At 42.4% G+C, this 21,621-nt stretch overlaps 1 protein-coding gene across 8 annotated transcripts in view; it reads right to left on the reverse strand.

The window, feature by feature from the left end:
- inpp4b (inositol polyphosphate-4-phosphatase type II B) overlaps positions 1-21,621 on the reverse strand; it is a 98,501-nt gene that overhangs the window by 65,425 nt on the left and 11,455 nt on the right. For 2 of the 8 annotated variants that reach the window (XM_034533926.1, XM_034533918.1), the window contains exon 3: positions 8,110-8,189. In XM_034533926.1, coding sequence (XP_034389817.1) covers positions 8,110-8,189 — 80 coding nt within the window. Of the gene's footprint in view, positions 1-8,109; positions 8,190-10,225; positions 11,054-11,730; positions 11,847-11,980; positions 11,988-12,119; positions 12,528-16,097; positions 16,282-21,621 lie in introns of those variants that run through there. The other 6 variants (XM_034533944.1, XM_034533909.1, XM_034533948.1 and 3 more) reach the window with 6 other exon arrangements.

Below are 21,621 nucleotides of genomic sequence, written 5' to 3' on the forward strand. Positions count from 1 at the left end.
TCTACGCAAATGTCTGATTAGGTCAGTGTGGGACTGTTCAGAGTGACATCGCTTTCTCTCTTTTGTTTGTACCTTTGCACACAAAACAGAATGGAACAATGTTGTTGTGAAATAAAGCCAAAATGGGCCTCAAAGCTTGCTTGTACAGTAAAGCTTGCACATTTTAAAAAGAGCTCAATATAAAATACACGTATAAGGGCAAGCTCATACGTGCTTGCCCTCCTGGTAAACATCGATGTTACCTTATGTTCATATTAAATATCCTCATGCGTCTGTGAACTTGTCACATCATTGGTACGCTGCAATATTGCATCCAACCCCAGTGAGAAGGGACATAAATAAAAGGATCTGCAGATCTAAACTTCACTGAGATTAGATACATTGAAAGCTACCAGATGAGGTCATCGTCACTCGATGAGAGCTTGTGTGTATGTTCAAGTGTTCTGTGCATGTGTCAACATGTTGGTATTTTGATTTCTGATTTTTATCTGCTAAAATGTATGCAACATGTGATTTTATATTAACATAAAGATTAACAATAAAAGCCCCCTAAATATGTCTGTGTATATATAGAAGCGGCACAATGTACAATCAATCTTTCAGGCTTGTATTCCTTCATAGATTGTATCAAGGAATACAAACATTTGAATCTTTAAAGCCATTATATGCCAACAAATGGACACAGCATTGCAAATATCCTGCAAGCCAGGCAGGATATTGTGCTTGACCTTACCTTCTCTGGTGCACATATTTGAAATAGAGCAAAAAGGAAAGATTGCATTGCTCTCTGTTACATCGTCTCAGCTGGGTGCTTGAATGATGGCACACAACAATTTAATCTCAGAGCAAAAAGAGAGGATGGCATGAGAAAAAAAGAAAAGAAAGAAACCTGTAAGACATGATTTTATACACCTAGGCTCTTCCCCCTCCTCTATTTCATCCTCATTATCATCCTCTCATCCCTTAGACAAGGACTTGGCATGAGCTGTGCCCCTAGCATGCCTCAGCACCACGTCGGGACAGATTTATTAAATATCCCCCCCCCCCCCCCATCTCCTAACACATCTCATGTTCCCATCCCTGTGTTATGTTGCAAAGAGAGCTATAGGAAGCCCCCAATGAATGATTGGCCCAGTCTGATACCTTGTTTAAAAGGGACGTTAGGTTAACAACTCTATACTCTGCTTGGCATTTATTGGAATTGAAATTAGTCATGGCTGGTAATTAGGGCAGCCTGTCAATGTAATATTTATTTTCCCCCCATTCTCCTCTCAGAGTTGCATTTTGATATCCCGGTGCAACATTGGCCGAGTTAGTTATTTTCATATTCTGCCTGTGAGCCCTGATGCCGCGGGGATCTCACAGATTATGCAGAAGAAATGTGCAGAAAAAGAAGCAATTTTAGTATTGATGGAGAAAAAATTGAGGAGGCCATATCTGCATTTAATTCACCCCACCTGAGTGCCTTTTCTCATTCTTATACATGCATTGGTGGCATGTGCACTTGTGTGTGCTAGTATTACCATATATACTGCATGCAAAGCAACTCTGTGTGCTTGTGATTTATGTGCATGGTTACACACACACACACACACACACACACACACACACACACACACACACACACAACCTTTCCCACCAGCCATACACTAAAATGCTGTGTCCTTAAGTGTCCTTTAGTCTGCCCTAATCCGTCAGTACATATGTTCCTGTATTCACTGCTACATGGATAAAATGGAGACACCATAAATAAAGATGTTTAATAATTACCCTCCATATTTACATTTTTCCAGACAAAATATTCCTCTGCTTTAAATTGAGAAGCTAATGACTATGCAGTGAAAACTGGTGACATATGTGAGAGTGTGTGACTGTCACGAGGGAGGGAAGAAGAGTCACTCCACAGAGTAATGTAATTAGCAAGACCGCTTTACATTTGGCACGCAGTCATATGCACACAAAAGTTATTTAATTACTGTCGGGCATTTTTGTGTCACGCCGCGTACAATATGGAGATCATTAATTTAGAATTCCCCTGAAGGACTCCCAGATCTAATGCACACAAACTGCTGTTTTTTAGACATTTGTAACCATAACCACTACATGCCAAACCCCAACCTTTGCGCAAACCTCGCCCACAAAAAAACAATCTTACCATGTGGGGACCAGATCTTTATCAGGAAAGTCCCCATGATGTGACCGTGTGAAAAGATTAATGTCCCCACAACGTGACTAATACAAGCACGCACGCACACACCCCCACACACATTATTTTCTTCAGTATAACTGGATGAGATAGTTGGTCTTTCAGGTCAGGTGCAGATAAAAATCAGTCTCAGGGGATACAGTGTAAGGGAGAGGTGGCTTTCTTTGGGTAAGTGTGAGGATTGGGAGGGCTCCGGGGTGGTAAAATGTTATTATCATGATAGCGGGCTAAACGGTTTCTGGTGGGACAGCAAAGAGAAACTCTATCCAATGGAAATGGATGAATAAGCCATGAAGCCAGGCAGCGGAGGCACTGGTCTGAGATAATGCAGCCAAGCTATGGTAAACCTCTGATGCACACACACACACACACACACACACACAAACACGTGCACGTCAACACGCTCGCACACGCATACAAATTCATATCAAAATCAAATCTCAAACTGTGCAGTAGAACTGGGTCATAGAGTGCCTCTCCCACTGAGTGTATGAAGTTTTAGAGATAACAAGAAGAGCAAAAGGGGAACTACACTGTGAGACTGAGAGGGCAAGAGACTGAACGCAAAGCTCTCAGCAGGGCTGAAATAGAAATATGAAAACAGGAAACTGTGTCAGTAATTTGGCACAGGAATGCTTAGACTTCATATTCGTTTTGTGCCATTAAATGCACTTCTGTACATTGTATGCACATATGACCTATTGTCTCATTTAGACAACATTATATTCTTTTGTGGTTGAATGACGGAGGCTCACCTCCCTTTTTGGAGATAATAATCCTTCCTCCCATGTGTATACATAGCATGCATTATTGAGAGACCTCTGCAGCGCTGACATCCTTCCAGCTCCTGTAGCACAGCGGCTGTGTTGCTTGTCCCTATAGTCCCCATTTTAACCGTGCTAGATTTAGAAATGTGCGTGCCTGCAAAGCAAGCCAAACTCCACACCGGAGCTAGAAGCAGGTACAACTTTTATCAGGTTATTCAGTAAAAAAAAAAAAAAAAAAAAAGGTCTACAGAGCTTACAGAGGGAGGCAAGATAAAAGTTGCAAATGTATGTTAATTTATTTCTCGCTTGAGATTGAAATAAAACGCAACACAATGAAGAACAAATGGCAATAATAAATAAACCAAAGAAACAGCAAATCCTTTAAACCACTTGTTACATTCCTTAATGTACTTAAATACTAACCCTGCAGTAAATGCCACAGATTATGTACTGTATGCATCTGTATTTGCAACCAGTAGACAATTAAGAACCCAATTAAGATCGGGATTAGTTATTGCATTGTACATAAACACTTCTGACTTATTCTGGCTTTTCATCACTCAGCTCCGATGTGGGAGCACTTCTAAGGTACATTCCATGTGAATAATGTGCATATCCATATAACACAACCAGAGAGAGATTTACTACGCACTCAGAGCAGGTACCAGGGCAAACGTTGCATGCTGCAGTGTGTGACGGCATATCTGGTGTGGAGGAGGGTTAATTGTATGACAGATAAAAAGAGCTAAAAACAATATAGGACTATAGTTAAAGCAGCATGTTTTTGTTTTTTACATTTAAAAAGACTGCAGCCTTTAAATATGATTGTGTGATCGAGCAGATGGATTACATAAGTATCATAAGGCAAACTCGAACGGACTTTCTGTGCTGACCAAACAAATATCCAAATAATTCCCTTTAAATCAGTTTTCTGCTCTTTGATTAATATAAAGGTCAAGACTTCCAAGAAACTACTCAATTCTCAATCCAGACTTTTGTAACTGTGTGTGTGTGTGTGTGTGTGTATTTGTTGTATTAAGGCAGGTGTGTCGGCGCTGCTTTTGTTTGTATGTTGTTAAGTGGGAGTGTTCTTTTTGGTTGTGTGAGAGCTGCAGGAAGGTAAGATTCCCTCATCCTCTCTTCAAGGGCTTCTGCTGCCTCTAAAAGACAGATCTTCACAAGGACTGAGTCTGTGTATCCGACACTCCCACACATTCAAAGTGACACTGTCGGGCACCTCAAAAAAAAGAAATGACCCAAATCAAACCGGTCGTGCCTTACGGGAAACAAAAACAATCCGTGACTGACATCCTAACCAGTTACACAGGAAAGCGAGCGCAACACCCGAGAGAGAAGCTGAAATGCAGAAAGAATTTGTGGGGAAAAAGGAATGAGCTTCGAGGTGGACTTCGCTGTAGCAAAATGAACTTTACCGAAGGGTCCAAGTAAAAGCAAAAGTCACATACACACACTGGCGCTGGTCAAATACCAATTTCTTCTCTACATATGCCCAGCGCCAACGTTAATCTAGAGCGTATGAAGAGAAGTTGTTCAAAGTCATATTGGTTTTGAGATTCACAGAGGGGAATCAATCCCTGCCTCGTGGAGATAAAAGCAGTCACTTATTCCCTCTGCTGAGCCAAGTAAACTCAAATTAACTGACTTTTTTGCAACAACTAACCGGGTGGGGATTAGAACACTGTCGTCAAATAAAGCATCTGTTTGTTAACGGGCCGAAAGAATTGCAATCATGTCCAAGCGAGTGCTGCGGCGTCCAAGCTGCTTGGCCAGCAGGAACTAATTTGAACTGTGAATCACAGGCTCGTCCACAGGTCATACAGCCCAGAGTGAACACGCTGAAGAAAAGCTGCTCATCTTCCAAAGGTTTTCTCAGTGGATGCAACAACAAGCAAAGAGCATATCAAATGAAAAAAAGGTTTCCTCTGTGTGTCCAAAGCTTGCATCGCTGTGCAGTGTGAACACGTTTGAGCCGCAACACCACCAAACCCGGTCGGCAACTCCTCAATAACTTTGGTTTTGTAGATACGATTTGAAATACGGTACCTGTCATTTAGCACAGGACAGGTTTTAAACTGGGCAGTGGCAAGAGGGACCGGGGTTTGATCCCCGATCCCGGGCAGTCCTTCTGTGTAGAGGTTGCATGTTCTACCCCGTGGCAGCGTGGGTTCCCTCTGGGTTCTCCGGCTTCCTCCCACAATCCAAAGACATGCAGCTCAGGTTAATTGGACACTCTAACTGTGAGCGTGAATGGTTGTCTGTCTCTTTATGTGCCCTGTGATAAACTGGCGACCTGTCCAGGGTGAACCCTGTGTTGCCTAATGCCAGCTGGGAGCGCCCCTGTGACCTTAAATAGGGTGAGCGGTTTGGTTAATGGAATGATGTTTTTAATCATTTGAATAACTGATAGCTTGAGTAATCTATCGGCATCAAACAGTTCTACAAAATGCTTTTATTATGTATTTACTTTACTTAAAAAATGACTGTTCATCATAATTTTAGTTGAGTAATTCAAAGGCCTGTAGAGGTCAAATTAACCATTTATTCAGAAGAAAAAAAAATAAAAATATTGAAGCAAGGTCTGAAAAAATCAATATTTTTTCCCCTTTTCCTATCTTCTTAATCATTTTGCAACTCTGATTCATCCTCAGACCCCGGGGGTGTTTGAGAGTCCTGACCGATACTTTGAGATTCACTGAAATACAGTTGCAAGTAGCCTTTAGTACGTGCTATAGTAGTAGTGACAACCTTTGAATACTAAAGCAAAAGGTTGACATTTTAAAAAAACAAACAGATTTTTCTTTCCCCGTTGTTAAAAAGCATCGTGGCAGAATTCCAAGTATCATGGGAGGATTTCCTGTTATCCTCGGGAATAACTAAAACACTACCGAACAACAAAATGAGCAAGAAACACAAGTGTGACTACAAGGGAGTAAAATGACATGTCTCTGGCTCTCCAACACCTGCATGAAAGTGTGCAAGCAAACAAACAAATGTGCAAACACACAGGGGTGCAGTCGGAGGCTGTTATTTCTTTTCTTACTGCAGCTCATAGTCAATCATGCAAGATACAATTATACCAGGTGACATGGGATCACCTCCAGGAAATGAAAAGCAGAACAAAAGAGAGTAGGACAGAAAAGAGAAGATTGCGAAAGGGGAATATTTTCACAGTGTAAGGAGATAGAGACCATTTATTTCTACAGTCTGTACGCAAACATACCAGATAACGAAATATATGTTAGAATGCAGTGTTGGTTCAGTAAAACTACTTCATGAATGAATAATAGTAACAATAATAATAATAATAACTTTAAAAACAGGGTTTACAAAGTGCTCTACATAGAAGCAAGGTAAAAACATAACATCAATACAAGTAAACATTTCAGAAAATACAGGAGGCAAAGAAGACCATGCCATATAGGCAATGAACACAATAATGGAATAGAAAAATACAAAGACAAAATAAAGCAGAACAGACAAACTAAAATAGGGAATTAGCCTTAAGTAAATGAATCAAGGCGGTGGCCGCCATGGGTGTAGCCAGCTACAGTATGAGGTCAGCAATGTCTGGACCTCTGTAATCATTTGCTTTAAAGTATGACGTGAAACAGCTTGAAACTGGCAGCTGTCAATAAGACAGCAATCTATGCAGGAGAGACTATCCAATGTGATATGTGCACCTGATAGCACAGTCGGGTTCACTGCAGGGATTTTACATACAAAAGAATATACATGAAAACTAAAGAGTCTGATGAGAAGATATTGTTGAAAACTACCGACGCTCTGTTCTGCCATTCTTTCATGCTAACGGATGATGATGATGATGATGATGATGTCTTCGGTTGCCTGGTTAACGTGGCCGAGGTCAAAAGGGACTCAGTATCGTGTGGCTTAATATCGGAGAAAAGGCGAGACGGATTTTTCTGAATCCGGCCACCTGCCACATACTGGCCTCTGGAGCATTCCAACAGCTGGCATGCCGCGCCCTTCACAACCGGCCACGCGTGTCAGCAGCATACAGTCCAGTCCTCCTATTTGAGGTTTTAGTGGGTTTATATCTTTTAGAGTTGCAAGGTGCTCGCGGTAAAGCTATAACGCACAATGTGTGAGGGCCCATTATATCTACAGTTATGCCTCTCACGTTCCAACGATCACAATCCTGCCGGAACCTACGATATTAGCTCAATCTACAGGGAACTCAGTCAGTTTACACACAACAGACCAGAGCTATTTTCTAATTCTCAGAAACAAATGACATTTTTTTAACCAATGCATGAATTGCCCTTGATCATCATTTCAGTCAAGCCCCTCTCCCAAAAACCAGCCTGTAAAATAAGCATAGCATACCATTTCACGCTTGTCAAGCCTCAGTCGCCATTTATTTATAGACACAAATCATACGTATTAGCAATCATGTCAAGCACTTCACAAGAAGGACACAACATTAATCATGTTCAGGAGCACAGCTTATCTGTTGCTTGTATCAATGCGTCCTCCAAAAGACACACAGCTAATCTTCTTTGAGGCAAAATGACTAATTATATCTTTAGTGTTCTGTTTTTAAAGTCGGTAGTGCTCTTATGCAAGAAGATAAGAAGGGATAGTCAGAGCGTAAAAAAATAAAGCACTTAGTATCTCTTCTTTTTCTTTTGTCTTTCACACTGGAGCTTGATTGACTTGAAGCGGAGGGCACATCCAAGCCAATGACTTTTGTACAGAACATGTACATGCAGACCAATTATGAGGGAAAATGAATTCTTGATTCAAATGTTTTTAACCTTGCTTTCAAACAACACACATGTACTCATTGCATTCATCTCACTAAGTCTGAAACATTGCACTTATTCCCACCTCCATTTACGAGAGAAAAATCAGATCAGAGGACTGTATTCCCACACGCCAACACGACATCTCTGATACAAACAAGCGGGTGCAACATTCCTGAAACTGCCGTTGCAACATCTTTCCCAACTCCATATTAGTTTGATTTTTAAGTTGCTCTGTCAGTTATTGTGTGAAGAAACATCATCTTTGGACTCTGGAGTCTGAATTTGACTTTGCCTGGAGGAACACAGAGGGGCGATGAACATGAGTATGACAGAAACACACACTCACCTGAGACTCAAGGTCAGTCGTTCATCTTTAGCCCTCAGCAGATTGCCTACTGAAAATGTGGCACTGCCCAGGAAGCTGCTCTGTAGATAGAGAATACAAACAAAAACACACGCGGTTAACATTAGGCAAGTAAACAGTTAAAAGTTAAAACAATTTTAAAAAAGAAACCGCTGGATAACTCTTTTCTTCTCTTGATGGTATCATAGAGGTGTGGGTGACGGTGAATTTGCACTGAGACCATGTGATCTAGAAGTAAAAATGTGAGATACCATATATATATATACACACAGTCTCCTTTACGGTCTCCCGTTCACCTTCTTCCTCACTGCTCCTCTGACAACATGTGTTTGCTGCAGGCATGATGTGAACAGGGAGTGTCAGCACACCAGAACTGGGTCACGGAGATAGAGGTAGGGACGAGCCCATCAATAAAGAAGAGAGATGATCTCTCTCTCTCTCTCTCTCTCTCTCTCTCTCTCTCTCACTGCAATGCCCAGATGTATGCACATCCTAAACACACACACACATACACACCAGCAAGTAACACCATTAACATGCTAGCTTCTACTGCAGGAGGGGAGGACTAAGACCAATGATACAAGATGCTACGAAACACGTGTTTCATCATACGGAGTAAAAACGATCATAGTATACAGTATCACTTACAGCACTTTTAAATTCAGAGTCTTTTGGTTTGTATTTGTAAGCGTTTTAATAGTGCCTGTGACAGTTCTGCGAAACAGTGAAGTGACTTTGAGGAAGACGACGATTTGTGTCTTTCCCCCGTCTTTTGCACCTTGCCTCTGGAGGTAAAATCCCGATTGTGTCTGCTGTTGAAAATACCGTGAATGTGTTGAGAGTCGAGGCGTTTCAGATATTGTAAGCAACCACTTCTACTCTCTCCACACACAAAACAGAGCACGAGTTCGATATGCCGGATCAGTATCGGGCCCGAGAGTCCTGACTGGTGCTGCGAGTAACAATCATTTTTCATTATAGGATAATCTGTAGACCATTTCCTCCCTACATTGATCCAAAGTTTTGTCTATAAACTATCTGAAAATAACAGAAATGCCCTATCCAGAGCGCAACACGGTGTCTTAAAATCTGTATTCTATTAGTACAAACCCAAAGATATTCAGTTTATTATTCTTAAAAAATGATAAGGGGCAATTACTCCTATTGAAATAGTTGCCATTTCACTTTCCACTTATTGATTAATGGACTTTCAGCTCAAGCCACGACAGATCCACATTAAATAGAGTTTCTATTGTGATCATTATCGAATTCAGTTATTTATTCAGTCACAAAAAGTCCCCAAATCGTTGTGTTGTCAGGATCTGTAGTGTTGTGTCGTGTTTCCTGTTTTATTTTGAAGTCCTTGTCTCTCGTGTCCTCTGTTTCTCTGCACTTCCTGTCCCTGTGATTGTCTGCCCTGTCCCTGATTGTTTCCTCCTGTGTCCGATCACCTGCACCAGCCCTCTGTATTTAAGTCCTGTTCGTGTCATTCCCCTTTGTCGGTTCGACTTGTCTAGATCATTGAAGATCATGTGTGTGAGCCTGTTTTGTTTGTTTTTGAATCCTGTTAAATCCTGTTCAGCAATAAAGTTGCCTTTTCGAGTGTTGATGGCATTTGGATCCAGTTACCTGCAGCTGCACATAACATGTGTAGAGTCACAATAGTCACCTTTCATAAAAAGGACTCTAATGAGTTCCATTAAGCCGTCTGGTATTGAATATGGATCGGTTATCGGCGGATACCCTGAGTTTAATGATGCATCTCAACCTTAAAACACTGTCAAAAGCATCACAAAAGATATGTAACAGTATCATAGAGCTGACAGAGTCAGCGCCTCAAAACCCAGCAAAGCTCACAGATCACATGCATGTTGAATTACTTACGATGAAGTCGCCACTAACAGCTTACATTTCTTAAATTTATGAGATATTGTTTCCGGGTGAAAATATTTTTGACTCTTTTTATTCACATTTCTTCTGTCTTTTCTTCCATTGTTTAGCTTCACTTTCACCTCTAATCTCCTCCCACTTCACCGCGTTTTCTCTCCCGTTTTTTTGTCTCCTGTATCAGATAAAAAAGGGCATCCTGTCTACTGACCTTTTCTCTCAAACATTTCCTCCCTGAGCATTTTCCTGCTACCCAAATCGCCCATATGCTTAAAGCAAAACACTGCCCCGGACCTATCCCGCTGCACTCACAAGAAGGCAAACACAGCGACTCACACATGCGTGCACACACAGAAAGAGGAAGAGACCGGAACACCAGGTCAGTCCACAGAGGCATGACAAACAAACACACACACACACACCACAATATAGAAAATTAAAACACAGTGAAAGGTCTAAAAAGCGGCTGAAATTTACCAAGAAAAACACAGCCCCAAGCATCATATTCAGTTTTCGGGTTTATGCAGCAGACTGCCATGTCTGCCTTATTGAATAAACAGAGCATATGATCCCCAGTAGGCATCACTTGACATGCACAACGTCATAATCTTCCTCAGCAATGCAGTATCGCGGCTGATCCTAGTTTGCCCCGATAACCCAGAGCACCCGGCACAAAAGGCCCTTACACACCGCGGAGGAACATCATATCATGTAGTTATTACTTGCAAGCCGGTACGGACCGTCTGGTAAATGGTCTTAGAAATCCATTCCTTAGCATCTTTTTATGGCCCCTCACGTTGAAGGCTTTAAAAGTATTGAAGCTCCGGAGACCGTCCTCTTACGCAAGATCAAAGTGGCTGTACCACAGAAAACGAGAGAAAGATTGTGGCAAGAGTAGGAATGGAGTGAGAAAAGAAGACAAATGATGCTCTTCCAGGATCATGGAGGATTGATTATGATGGTCTCGCACTGTTCCATCTTTTTCGTCCGCTCTTGCTCATTCATATGACTGGTTGTATTGGCCATGCCAGTTGCAGGCTCCAAGAGAAACATTTGATCTATGATCTCCTTTACTAGCTTTAATAAAAAAAACGGCGAGACATTTTACACGAGCTCACACATAAATACACCGAGCTAACCAAACAGAAAAGTGCTGGAGCGCACATGAAGGATCAATCACAGGCACCCAAAAAAAGGAAAGACACTTTCAGGGACACGCTGAGCTGACATTGTGCGTCTACAGGCGATCCCAAGCACTTGTCAGTAGACCTGTGACGGACACAGTGTCTGTCCATCACTCGGCAGAGGTAAACGGTCCAACTGCAGAGCTGCAGCTATCGATTTTCTCCATGCCCCCGGGTGACAGAGGGACACGCACTCACGGAGACACATACTAACCCCTCGCTCAATCACTCCCTCACTTCCTTACTCCCTAGCTGTCTCTCACTCTCGCAGACTGCACAACATACCTGGAGGAGAGGACATTCATTCACATGTTACGCCAAACAAGTGACATTTTATAGAAATCGCAGCGGTGACAGTTTTGGCCCTCGCTGAATAATACACATCTGGCAAATAGTTATGAATATGAACAGATTCATACCATGAAGGGCAGTAGTGCCTACATGAATACATTGCTCCTTCACTACAATTAGAGCTTTACAAATTGGCCTAATTAAGTCAGTGGCGATGTCGTGACACGCCATTTATACTTACATGCAAATGTGTGCACTCAGGCACAAATTATGTCCGCCTTAAGTTCAAATTGACATGGAATGAAATCACACACACGCACACACTCACAAACACACACACACACACACACACACACACACACACACACACACACACACACACACACACACACACACACACACACACACACACACACACACACACACACACACACACACACACACACACAGAATAACAACAGACGTACCCACAGACAAGGAACTCCACTTACGGTTATGCTGCACACACAGCAAGCGAGGAGAGGCCGACAGAAAGAGAGAGAAATTTTTTTAAAAAAAGGTGCGAGAGAGGATAAGGGATGTTATTTGTTCATTTTCCCGCTTAATGAGCTTCAGGACGGTTCTTCTTACATATCTTCCTCCAGTCGTCAGTTAGAGCAACTCCATGTGTTATATTCACTCTTGAAAGAGCAGCAGGCAGATGCATACAGGCTGAACACGCAAACACAACACACACACACACACACACACACACACAGTTGGACTCACACACTGCAGCCTCCGCTGTGACTGAGAACTGGTTACATTGAGCTACTGGCGTAACCACTGTTGCTGCTGTGGCTGGCTTGACAGAAAGCTAGACCAGCCAGAGATAGAGAGAGAGAGAGACAGAGAGGAGAGAGAGAGAGAGTGGGGAGGAGGAGGGAGCCACGAGAGGGGAGGGAGTCGAGAAATACAAGCAGTCGAGATGAAGAGGGGGAAGAAGGAGGAGGGTGGAACAACACAGAAGAGGAAGAGACAGACAGAAAGGAAGGAAGACAGACAATTAATGGGTCGAAAACCAAGATAGCAACACAGAAAAAGGAAGAGAGGGACAGAAGAATAAAAGGAGAGAGAGAGACAGACAGAGAGAGAGAGAGAGAGAGAGAGACAGAGTTGTGTGTCACACCTCGGTTGCAGCCTGTGACTCAGATAGACAACAGGAAAAGAAGCACTTGGTACGGCTACTTGAATTAACATAGATTCCGACCACATGGTGCAAAGTACAGCAGTGCGCCTACAAAACGGATAAACACTTCAAAACACACACTGGCATACTTGAGGATCACACAAGAGGCTTGTTGAAACACTCTACACATTTTGATACAAGCCGCTGCGAGAGAAATAGGTAGAGAGAAAAGCCATCCATTTTGAGACATTGAGACAAACCCGCACAGCCACACCACTGACACCAAGCTTAGGTTTGAACTATCTGGGCTCGAACCTCAGATTAAGCAGGGTTTAATTTACCCATGCTGACACAGGGGGATGAGTAATTCTGGCAGAACAAAGCACACGCTCCAACACTGGCCCTTATCACTCCGGGCAGGTACACAAGCAAACACAATGAGAAACGCACACACTTGACACTAAAGCACACGCACACACACACGCACCCAAAAGCTAACATTTGTGAACAAAAACCCTGATCGCTGGAGGTCATGGTGATGAGTCGTCAATCTTTCCAAATAAAAAGTGTGGAGTCAGAGGGTGTGGGTGGAAACACTGTGTTTTAAAGCGCTCTACGTTACCGTGACGATAGATGACCTGGGTGCCAAGTGGAAGCCACAATCAGATAACGCGGGAACTCCAGAAGATTTCCCCCGAAAGGCTTCTCGGTCTAAACGATCACTCTACTGGCTGCGTAACAGTGATGACGTGCGACCCTGCTGTTGCCAAAAATCCATTTGAGTTGGATGTTGCTCAGTTCTTTTGGCGGTGATTACGAAATTCTGTTCTGTTGCTTTTTTTGGATGCATTCTACTGTAAAATCTGCGTACAATTTGAATTTATTTGAATCTTATAGGAGGGGGAAAAAAACAAGGTTGAATAACAACACGGACAATCCGAGATCAAAGCGTGTTCAAAAATAATTAATCAAGCACACCCAAAAATTTGGCATTTATTTTATGCCCTACTTTGAAGTTCAAAATGTCATGTCAGAAACATTTAAGAGCATTCAAACGGTGAGTTCCTGAAAAGCACACAGAGACGAGCAGGGATTGGTCTTATATTCAACGCAGGAAGCGACAATGTTCGAGGCTCCTGGCTGCAAAAAGGAAAGCCTAAGTACGTCTTAATTCCTACCTTTTAGCATTGTTCAACCAGGACTCACAGCTGGTGTAACACTATCACTGCGGCACATGCCTCTCACATTATTTAAGGGACTTATTTGTCTGTGTAAGGATCATAGAACAAATGCTACTGGCAGCTGAGGCAAAAAGGGATCTGAGACAAACAGCTCCCCCCCACCCCCCCACCCCCCCCACACCCACGAACCCAGACAGGCACAGGATGAGCTGATGTTCTCATTCTCAGCTGTCTACCCTCAACATTGTCCTCTCGTTCTTCCCTGACTTGTTCGTTCCATGGTTCTCTACCTTGAACTCATTCCCCTGCTCTTGATCGGTTAAAATAAAAAATAAAAAAAGAATCTGCAGCCTGACCTGAGCTCACACACCTTTTCCCTTCCCCATCTATTTCTTCAATGCATTACCAATAGATGGCATAACAGAGACGACCAAACAGCACCGATATTGACTCTCTCAGAAGGTTTTTTACCTATTGGCGTGAATATATGAGACTGTCTATACTCTTTCGATCTGTTACCTGGCAAAGAAAGGATTTATTTGTTCTCCCGTTTTCGCATTGCGAATAATAAGCATCAACCAATCAAGTTGAGTGGACATATTCAATAATCACTACGTGCACAGCACTGCCTCCGAAGTCAAAAATGAGACGGAGAGCTTTATTACTCCTTTCAACCATGACAACGGCGGCACACATCAGATCCACTTCTTTCTGTTCTTACATTTCACAATAAAAGACATATACACCAAATAACTGTTCACCAGAGGGAACTCAATATTCTTCTGAGCGTTTCACTTAAAGGGAACTCACTACAACAGCGTGCAGTAACTGATATACAACAGCTCCTCAAACACCGCTCCGGGTCATAGAAAAACATTTTTCAATCAGGGTCTTATATCTGGGGACTAAGGGATTTCTAATTGTTCTAGTCTGACCTGTGAAGGGGAAGAGTAGCTCCTGATGCTGTGCACTTGTTGTTAAGTTACTAGTAAGTTACTAGTAATGAGAGGCAGACTTATCGGAGTCTAATAATACGGATTTGTGCTTAGACACAAAACACTTTGATGTGTTCTTCTGGTGTTGTTGGTGACGTCACATGCCTTATTAATCGTTAGTACTATTTCGGTCTGCTTTATGAATAACTTCTCAAATGTATCAAAGGACCCAAACGTACCTATGGTAAAAAAAGAAAAAAAGCGGGACTCGTGCAAACATGAAACTGAAACGGGGGAGATGAATGAATGCCTTCTGGGTCTGGTTTGATATAAAGAAAGCTAAACTTTAATCTTTTTTAAAGTCTGGAAAGCTTACTGAGGGTAAAACCGTGGAAGTGGGCTCTTAATTGGCGTAGCTTTCCATGACTTAACTTCTGTGTTCACATAATTTAGGGATAATTCTTATCTTTCTTTGGAGTCAGACAAGTGTAAATGTCCATGAAAACACATGGGAGGGTTTAAAAAAAATCCATATCCAAAGTAAATTATGCAGTGAACTGTGAAGAATAACAACAAGGGATACATTGCTGTGCATTATGAGGAAGAACAGAATCCATATTTTAATATTGGAGAGATGTTGAAATTAGAGCTACAATGGTGCAGTTTTGTCAATACTTAATTCATTTGATAGTTTAATTAGTCAACTGTTGGAGGAATACAGCTTGCGGTGCTGAAATATGGGCTACAATGACAAACAAAATCAATCATTATCCCAGACAATAACACGGTAATGTTGCCTTGAATATCAAGTCTCCATATTTTTGGGGGCTGGAGATTTTCCATGGAATTAATTTATCAGTCTCTCAGGTGTGCTATTTTTTTGCAAAAATCTGCATTATAACCAAACAGGACATTTACGGAGACTGGTGGATGTTGCTTTTTAATCAGATACGGACACAATTCTGGTGAGCAAACAACAACAAACAACAAAATCCCACATCCTCTAAACACTGGAATGTGTGTCCTTGAGCAAGACACGGAACCGCAAGTTGCTCCTCGCCTTGTAAGGCAGCGCCGCCACTACTGCTCTCAATACAAATTGGGAAGCGCTTTGTATGGTTTATATCAATCTATATAAATGCAGCCTTTTTTTATCATATGTGCAGCTGTCTGTCATTAAATATGATTAGTGCATGTTTTATAATGTTCCTGTTCCTCAGAAACATTTAAAGTGACACATTTTCTGTGCTAAAACCAAGAAGATCATTTTGCACCTGACTCAATAGGACTCAAAAAATGGCTGAACTGAAACGTAAATACTCACAGAAAGCTGACTCCTTTTAGGATTCCTTCTCTTTCAGTTATTGTACGCACAAAGATATCTATAGAGCCATGCAGTGGCCTGGAAAAGTGAATATTCCTCTTTTTCACACAACAGCTTGAGGTTCCCAAGTATCTTTGATTCTTTTGCATAGAAAGAGAGGCGAGAATAACACTGTAATACAGGCTAAGTGTGCATACTTGCTCCCACATGAATTCTTCTGCTTGTCAACGCTTGCCGTGAAACAAAAAGCCCTTCCTACCACTCTATTAGTTTCCCCCCCCCCCCCCTCCTCTTTTCCTGCTCTTGCTTATTGAATCACGATTTGGCTGCGTCCTCTCAGAGCCTGGCCAACTATCAGGGAACCAAGGTCTTCTGACAGAAGCGGCCAATTACAACGCAGGCAAAATGTGCTTGAGTAACATTACATAACAAATCTGATTTACATGTCCATGTCTATTTATCTCACAGACACAACTGCAGGTAGGAGAAAATAAACTTAACTTGTGGCAAATGCAGCCTGCCTTTGGTACACTGGAAGCACACTGCCGATGCCTCCCCCCACACTCTCGGCTTTGGTCCATAACCTTTAACGGCTAACCTCACTGCAGACCAGGTGATAAAAAGAATCAAGGCTCCTTTACTCAGAGTCTGTAAACATCACTTGGTAGCAGGTCCAGAAGCTGCACAGGCTAATTCAAATCCCCTATATAGACTTGAGTACAATATTTAAATTGCAACACGACACACTTGAAGCTGTTTTGATAGAGTTGCATTTTAACGGACCCCTTTTTGTCCCGATCCATATGATCACGCGTCTACAATATGCGAGCGTGTATTATCAGCTACTTATTGCGAGCTGCTATCAGCTCGACCTGGCGGAGGCTGTGGTTAGCAGCTTCCCCTCCTCTGACTCTGCAGTTCGAGTTGAGACCATTTTGATCAGCCACAAAAAAGTGTTACTAAGCTCAACATCCTGTTTGTCGCATCATAGTTATCTTAGTTGTGGGAGAATAAAAAAACAGTTCTCAAACAAACAATAGCTGAATGGAGCCTGTAATGTCACAGCAGACAACACAGGGCTCCCTTACAAACCCGTGGATAGATTGTAATGTGCACTTTGCTGTTATGTAACAGCAAAAAGCTGCTAGCTCACCCCCGGGCCTGTACGGCTACAGGCTATGCTGGGTCTCTCTCTCTCTCTCTCTGTACTTTGCTTCCTTCCTCTCTATTACACACACACACACACACACACACACACACAGTAATAGTACTATAATATGCTAGCCTAGCTCATGCCTGAAGTGTTTGATAGCTCTCTACTTCAGAGAGCAGGACTACAGGGGCTGTGAAAGTAAACAGCTCGGATCAAACCAACTCTTAGCTCCCTTTGAAGAGCAGGAGACAATTACGAAGATCAATGGTGCAGCCCAGAGGTGGTTAACAGCCTCGACAGGGAGACAGACAGGGATTGATGCCCCTTAATATCGAGAGTGAGCTCCTCAATGACTTCCCTGTACAGGCGCAAATCCGAGGTGCGCCGCATCCCCGCCGCTGAACATACATGCCGAAGCAGAGCGAGCTCTGCCCCGAGGACACACAAACTGTACCTGGGCGCACTTATCCCTCGGCGTGCGAGACTCAAACGCCGCAGTGTGGATTTTTTTTTTCCCCCCCAACAGACCGACACCAACTGTCTTCTCTATAGATAGCTACGACATCGCATTAGTATGAAATAACGATTCTCATGTGTGACTGACTGTTCTCCGGCGTTGTGCACAAGCGATAAAGACTGCGACGATAGACTGAAAGGCCACGCTACCGCGAGTCATCTGTGAGTGTCACTCACGGCGTGCAAGAGGTGAGCCTCGAACTGCTCAAAAGCTCTGGCAGCCACTCGCTCCCACTGTGTAGGAGTTTCTGAACCAGCTCCGTACAGAACAGAGAGGCCGCAATTTCAGACTGCTCGCTCCACCTTGACTTGGTAAACAGCACGATGCAGGAAACCGTGGGTGAGGTGTTATAGCCGCGAGCGATTTCTGTTCCTCGGCACAACACAGCCTTATTAGTTGCCTAAATGACATATTTGCCAGTTGATGTAGAACAACATCAACAAAATAGTCTTTTTAACTAAATATACTGCTTATGTGAAAGTAGAATTTGTCCTTGGTGGCAATGATAGCAGATGAATAGATTCAGTGGTTTTGTTGTGTACACTCATGAATAAATAGCACATCCGATTCTTAAAAAAAGAAAAGAGAAGGAGATAAGATCAACGCAAATACATTTGTATTTCCTGGGAGGGAAAAAAAATGCCTCTTTGAGATGTTTAAAGGGGGGTGGGGGGGTAAACAATGTTGTCTGATTTTTGATTATCATATAATTCCATCTGCGCTAACAGAACAACAAAGCAGCAACAAGAACACTTCATCATCAAAGCTGGAAGGCAGACTGCTGTTCAAGCGGAGACACTATTTCATGTTTGCACATAGCGATGTCCGGACAGATAGGGAAAATTACTCCAATAAAATGCTGGATCATAACTCTCAATTGACCAACTGTAGGGTTTTAATTGCAGCATGACTATACAGTACACTGGCACCCACCACACATGGGATTATGAATGCCGTTTGCCCACAGGCTTACATGTGCAGACACACAAAAACTTGCACACTGTACAAGCCCCTGGCCTGGCAGGCAAGCCCATCAGTGGCTCGGTTAGCCATGGAAAATAGCTGCCTACACACACACACACACACACACACACACACACACACACACACACACACACACACACACACACACACACACACACACACACACACACACACACACACACACACACACACACACACACACACACACACACACACACACACACACACACACACACACACACACACACACACACACAGCCAACAAGCATCAGCACTTTCCACCAGTGCCTCTCAGAGGAAACCATTACACTGCAGAAACCCGCGGGAAGCCAGGCAGAAAGGGGATTTTCTCAAGCACTTTTTCCATCTTCCTGTCTCAAAAATAAAATAAAAGAAAAAAACCAACTAATTTACAGTAAGCTACTTTTGCCAGAGAAAAGGAGATTACAGTCAGCCAGGCGTCTAAATCACCTGTGACCCAGTAATTCATTTGGCTGATAATCTGCTATTGCAGGTGACACTAACAATCGCCGATATGACGGGTAGAGAGGCGAGGGAGGTTTTAGAGAGGTATGGGTTGGGCTGATTGGTGGAAGAGATATTTGATTAAATTCTTAAATGAATAATGCATTATGAAATTGATCCAGACAAATCCCACCTTGAGGAGATTGGAGTAGGATTATCCAGGGAAGGTTTGGAAGAGGTTATGACTGAGAGGAGGTTTCCTGGGAAGGTGCACTCCAGCATCAAGTGGTTACCTGCTGCTTGATCCATTTATATGCATGTCAGCTGCATGCGGATAGAACAAACTGGGAGTTACAAGCACAGTAAAAGATTGTGGGAGATACAGCCCTAAAAGGGTATTTAACAAGCTCAAGCTGTTTCTGTTCCCTCCTTATTCAATTGTTTATTTGTTCACAAAGTTGTTGTTTTATTTTTCAATTAATTGCATCCTGATGTATTGCTGACTGAAAGGGAATGTCACTTTTATTCCACTGAAAATCAATACCAAGTTATAATCTAGTTATGTCCTAGTTTGACATTTTTGCAACTACACTGATTCACTTTCTGTCAGAGTTAGATCACCAGATATATATCCCTCTTGTATCTGTATGATAAATATGCTTATCATCATGAAAAATGCAATGTGTTGTTTTTACACTTTGGTTTTCATACTCAGATAATAAACAAAGAAGACATACATTCTGCAGCGAGTTTATCTACCTTTAGATGGAGCTAAAGGTCGTTTCCTTCCGTTTCCAGTCTTTATGCTGAGCTAAGATCAACTGCTGCTGGTTCCAGCTTCATAATGACCAGACAAACATGAGATCTTCTCATCTGACTCTTAGCAAGTGACTTAACGTATTCCCCAGAATGTTGATTTTTTTAATTTGTACTGTGAATATTGGCTGTAATTTGTTTGTGGTCATTGTGTGACTTACTTATGGACGCTTGGTCCCCATTCTCTATCTAACGTGTTCTAAATCACCTGTAAATTGAGTTTCTACAGTATAACAAGATGGATGCCTGTAAATACTCATTAAAAGACTCACTTAATTAGTTGCCACTATATCCAGCAGCGTTTGCAGGCAGGCTTCTTTGTAACAAATAAACTGTTTACTGGTGTACTTCACTTGTGTTAACTTGTGGCTTCACCCTGGAGAAAGGGCGTCTCCTCATGGCAACAGCACCAGACATCTGCTCATCAGTTTTTATAAGTAATTAGCCTTCCTGCTTAGATGTAGTTGGTTGCTTTTAATGAGCTTGTACTATTCCGGCAACTATTTTAACGAATGACTGCTTTCACCCTCACAACAAAACCTAGAGTGCACTTACTTTCCAAACAACTGTACATATTCACTGGCACAAAGAGCCATTTTATTAAAGTGTTACGACTTTATTGTTTTCCCACAACGTCATTATCTGGTGCCTTTCGACAGTAAATATAGTAAATAGGAGTTTGAATTATTGTCAGGCAGGAAAAATATATCATTACTGCGAAAAAGCACTTCAGAAGCTCAGGCTTTGGAAATACCCCGACATGTTTTCCATGGCGTCGCTCCGCCACATGCTACGCAGCTAACAGCCGGTCCACCGGGGCTCTTCAGATGCCATGTGAGACACGTGTAGTATCAACCTGACACGGCAGCGTGAGTACACGGTTGTCAATAAAAATGCTTCAGGGTGTTTAAACTTTCTATTCCCCGGGGTCAGGGACCATTTATTCCCACTTAATTGTCGTGTCTGGCTCCAACACTTTTAACAAGTGCGCTAAAGTTAACAGGATTTTCTTTTTAATAAGAAAAAGGCAGACACGAGCCGCGCTTCCAAAGCTTTGAGGGCAATCTCGCCCTATCTGTACAGTACCTCATGTTGAAGAAGCACTTAAATTCATTACTATGTCAAATTTATCTTGTCTTATGAAAGGCAAATCCCATTCAGGTTTTGGAGGCTGGCCATAAAGTATATATTCTGAATCCATATTATTAAAAGCTGCCATGGTGTCTTCACTGATGAGCTTGATTTGCAGGCTGTGTTCACAAACAAGACGGACTTTACCCCTCTAATATCGGCCTATTATCAATACATTTTCCAGCTCATGCACTTATCGCAAAATTCTCGTCCAGAGGTGTTTTACTCCTGCCAAAGAGAAAGCTTCACTAATTATCACTCTCCTTTCTTGCCCCATGTTTTATCCTCTCACTTTTCCTTGTTATGGGGCATGGGACTCTGAGGCCATTGGCGACAGTAATAGGAGCAGTGTTAAAAACTAAATTAGAGGCTCAGTAATCAAGTGAATAATTAGCAGGGCTTTCAAAGCAAAGGCATTTCCATTTAGAGATACAAGTTGAAATGAAGAGTAATCTGTG

The sequence above is a fragment of the Cyclopterus lumpus genome, chromosome 1 (genome assembly GCF_009769545.1).
Source record: "Cyclopterus lumpus isolate fCycLum1 chromosome 1, fCycLum1.pri, whole genome shotgun sequence".
NCBI lineage: Eukaryota > Metazoa > Chordata > Actinopteri > Perciformes > Cyclopteridae > Cyclopterus > Cyclopterus lumpus.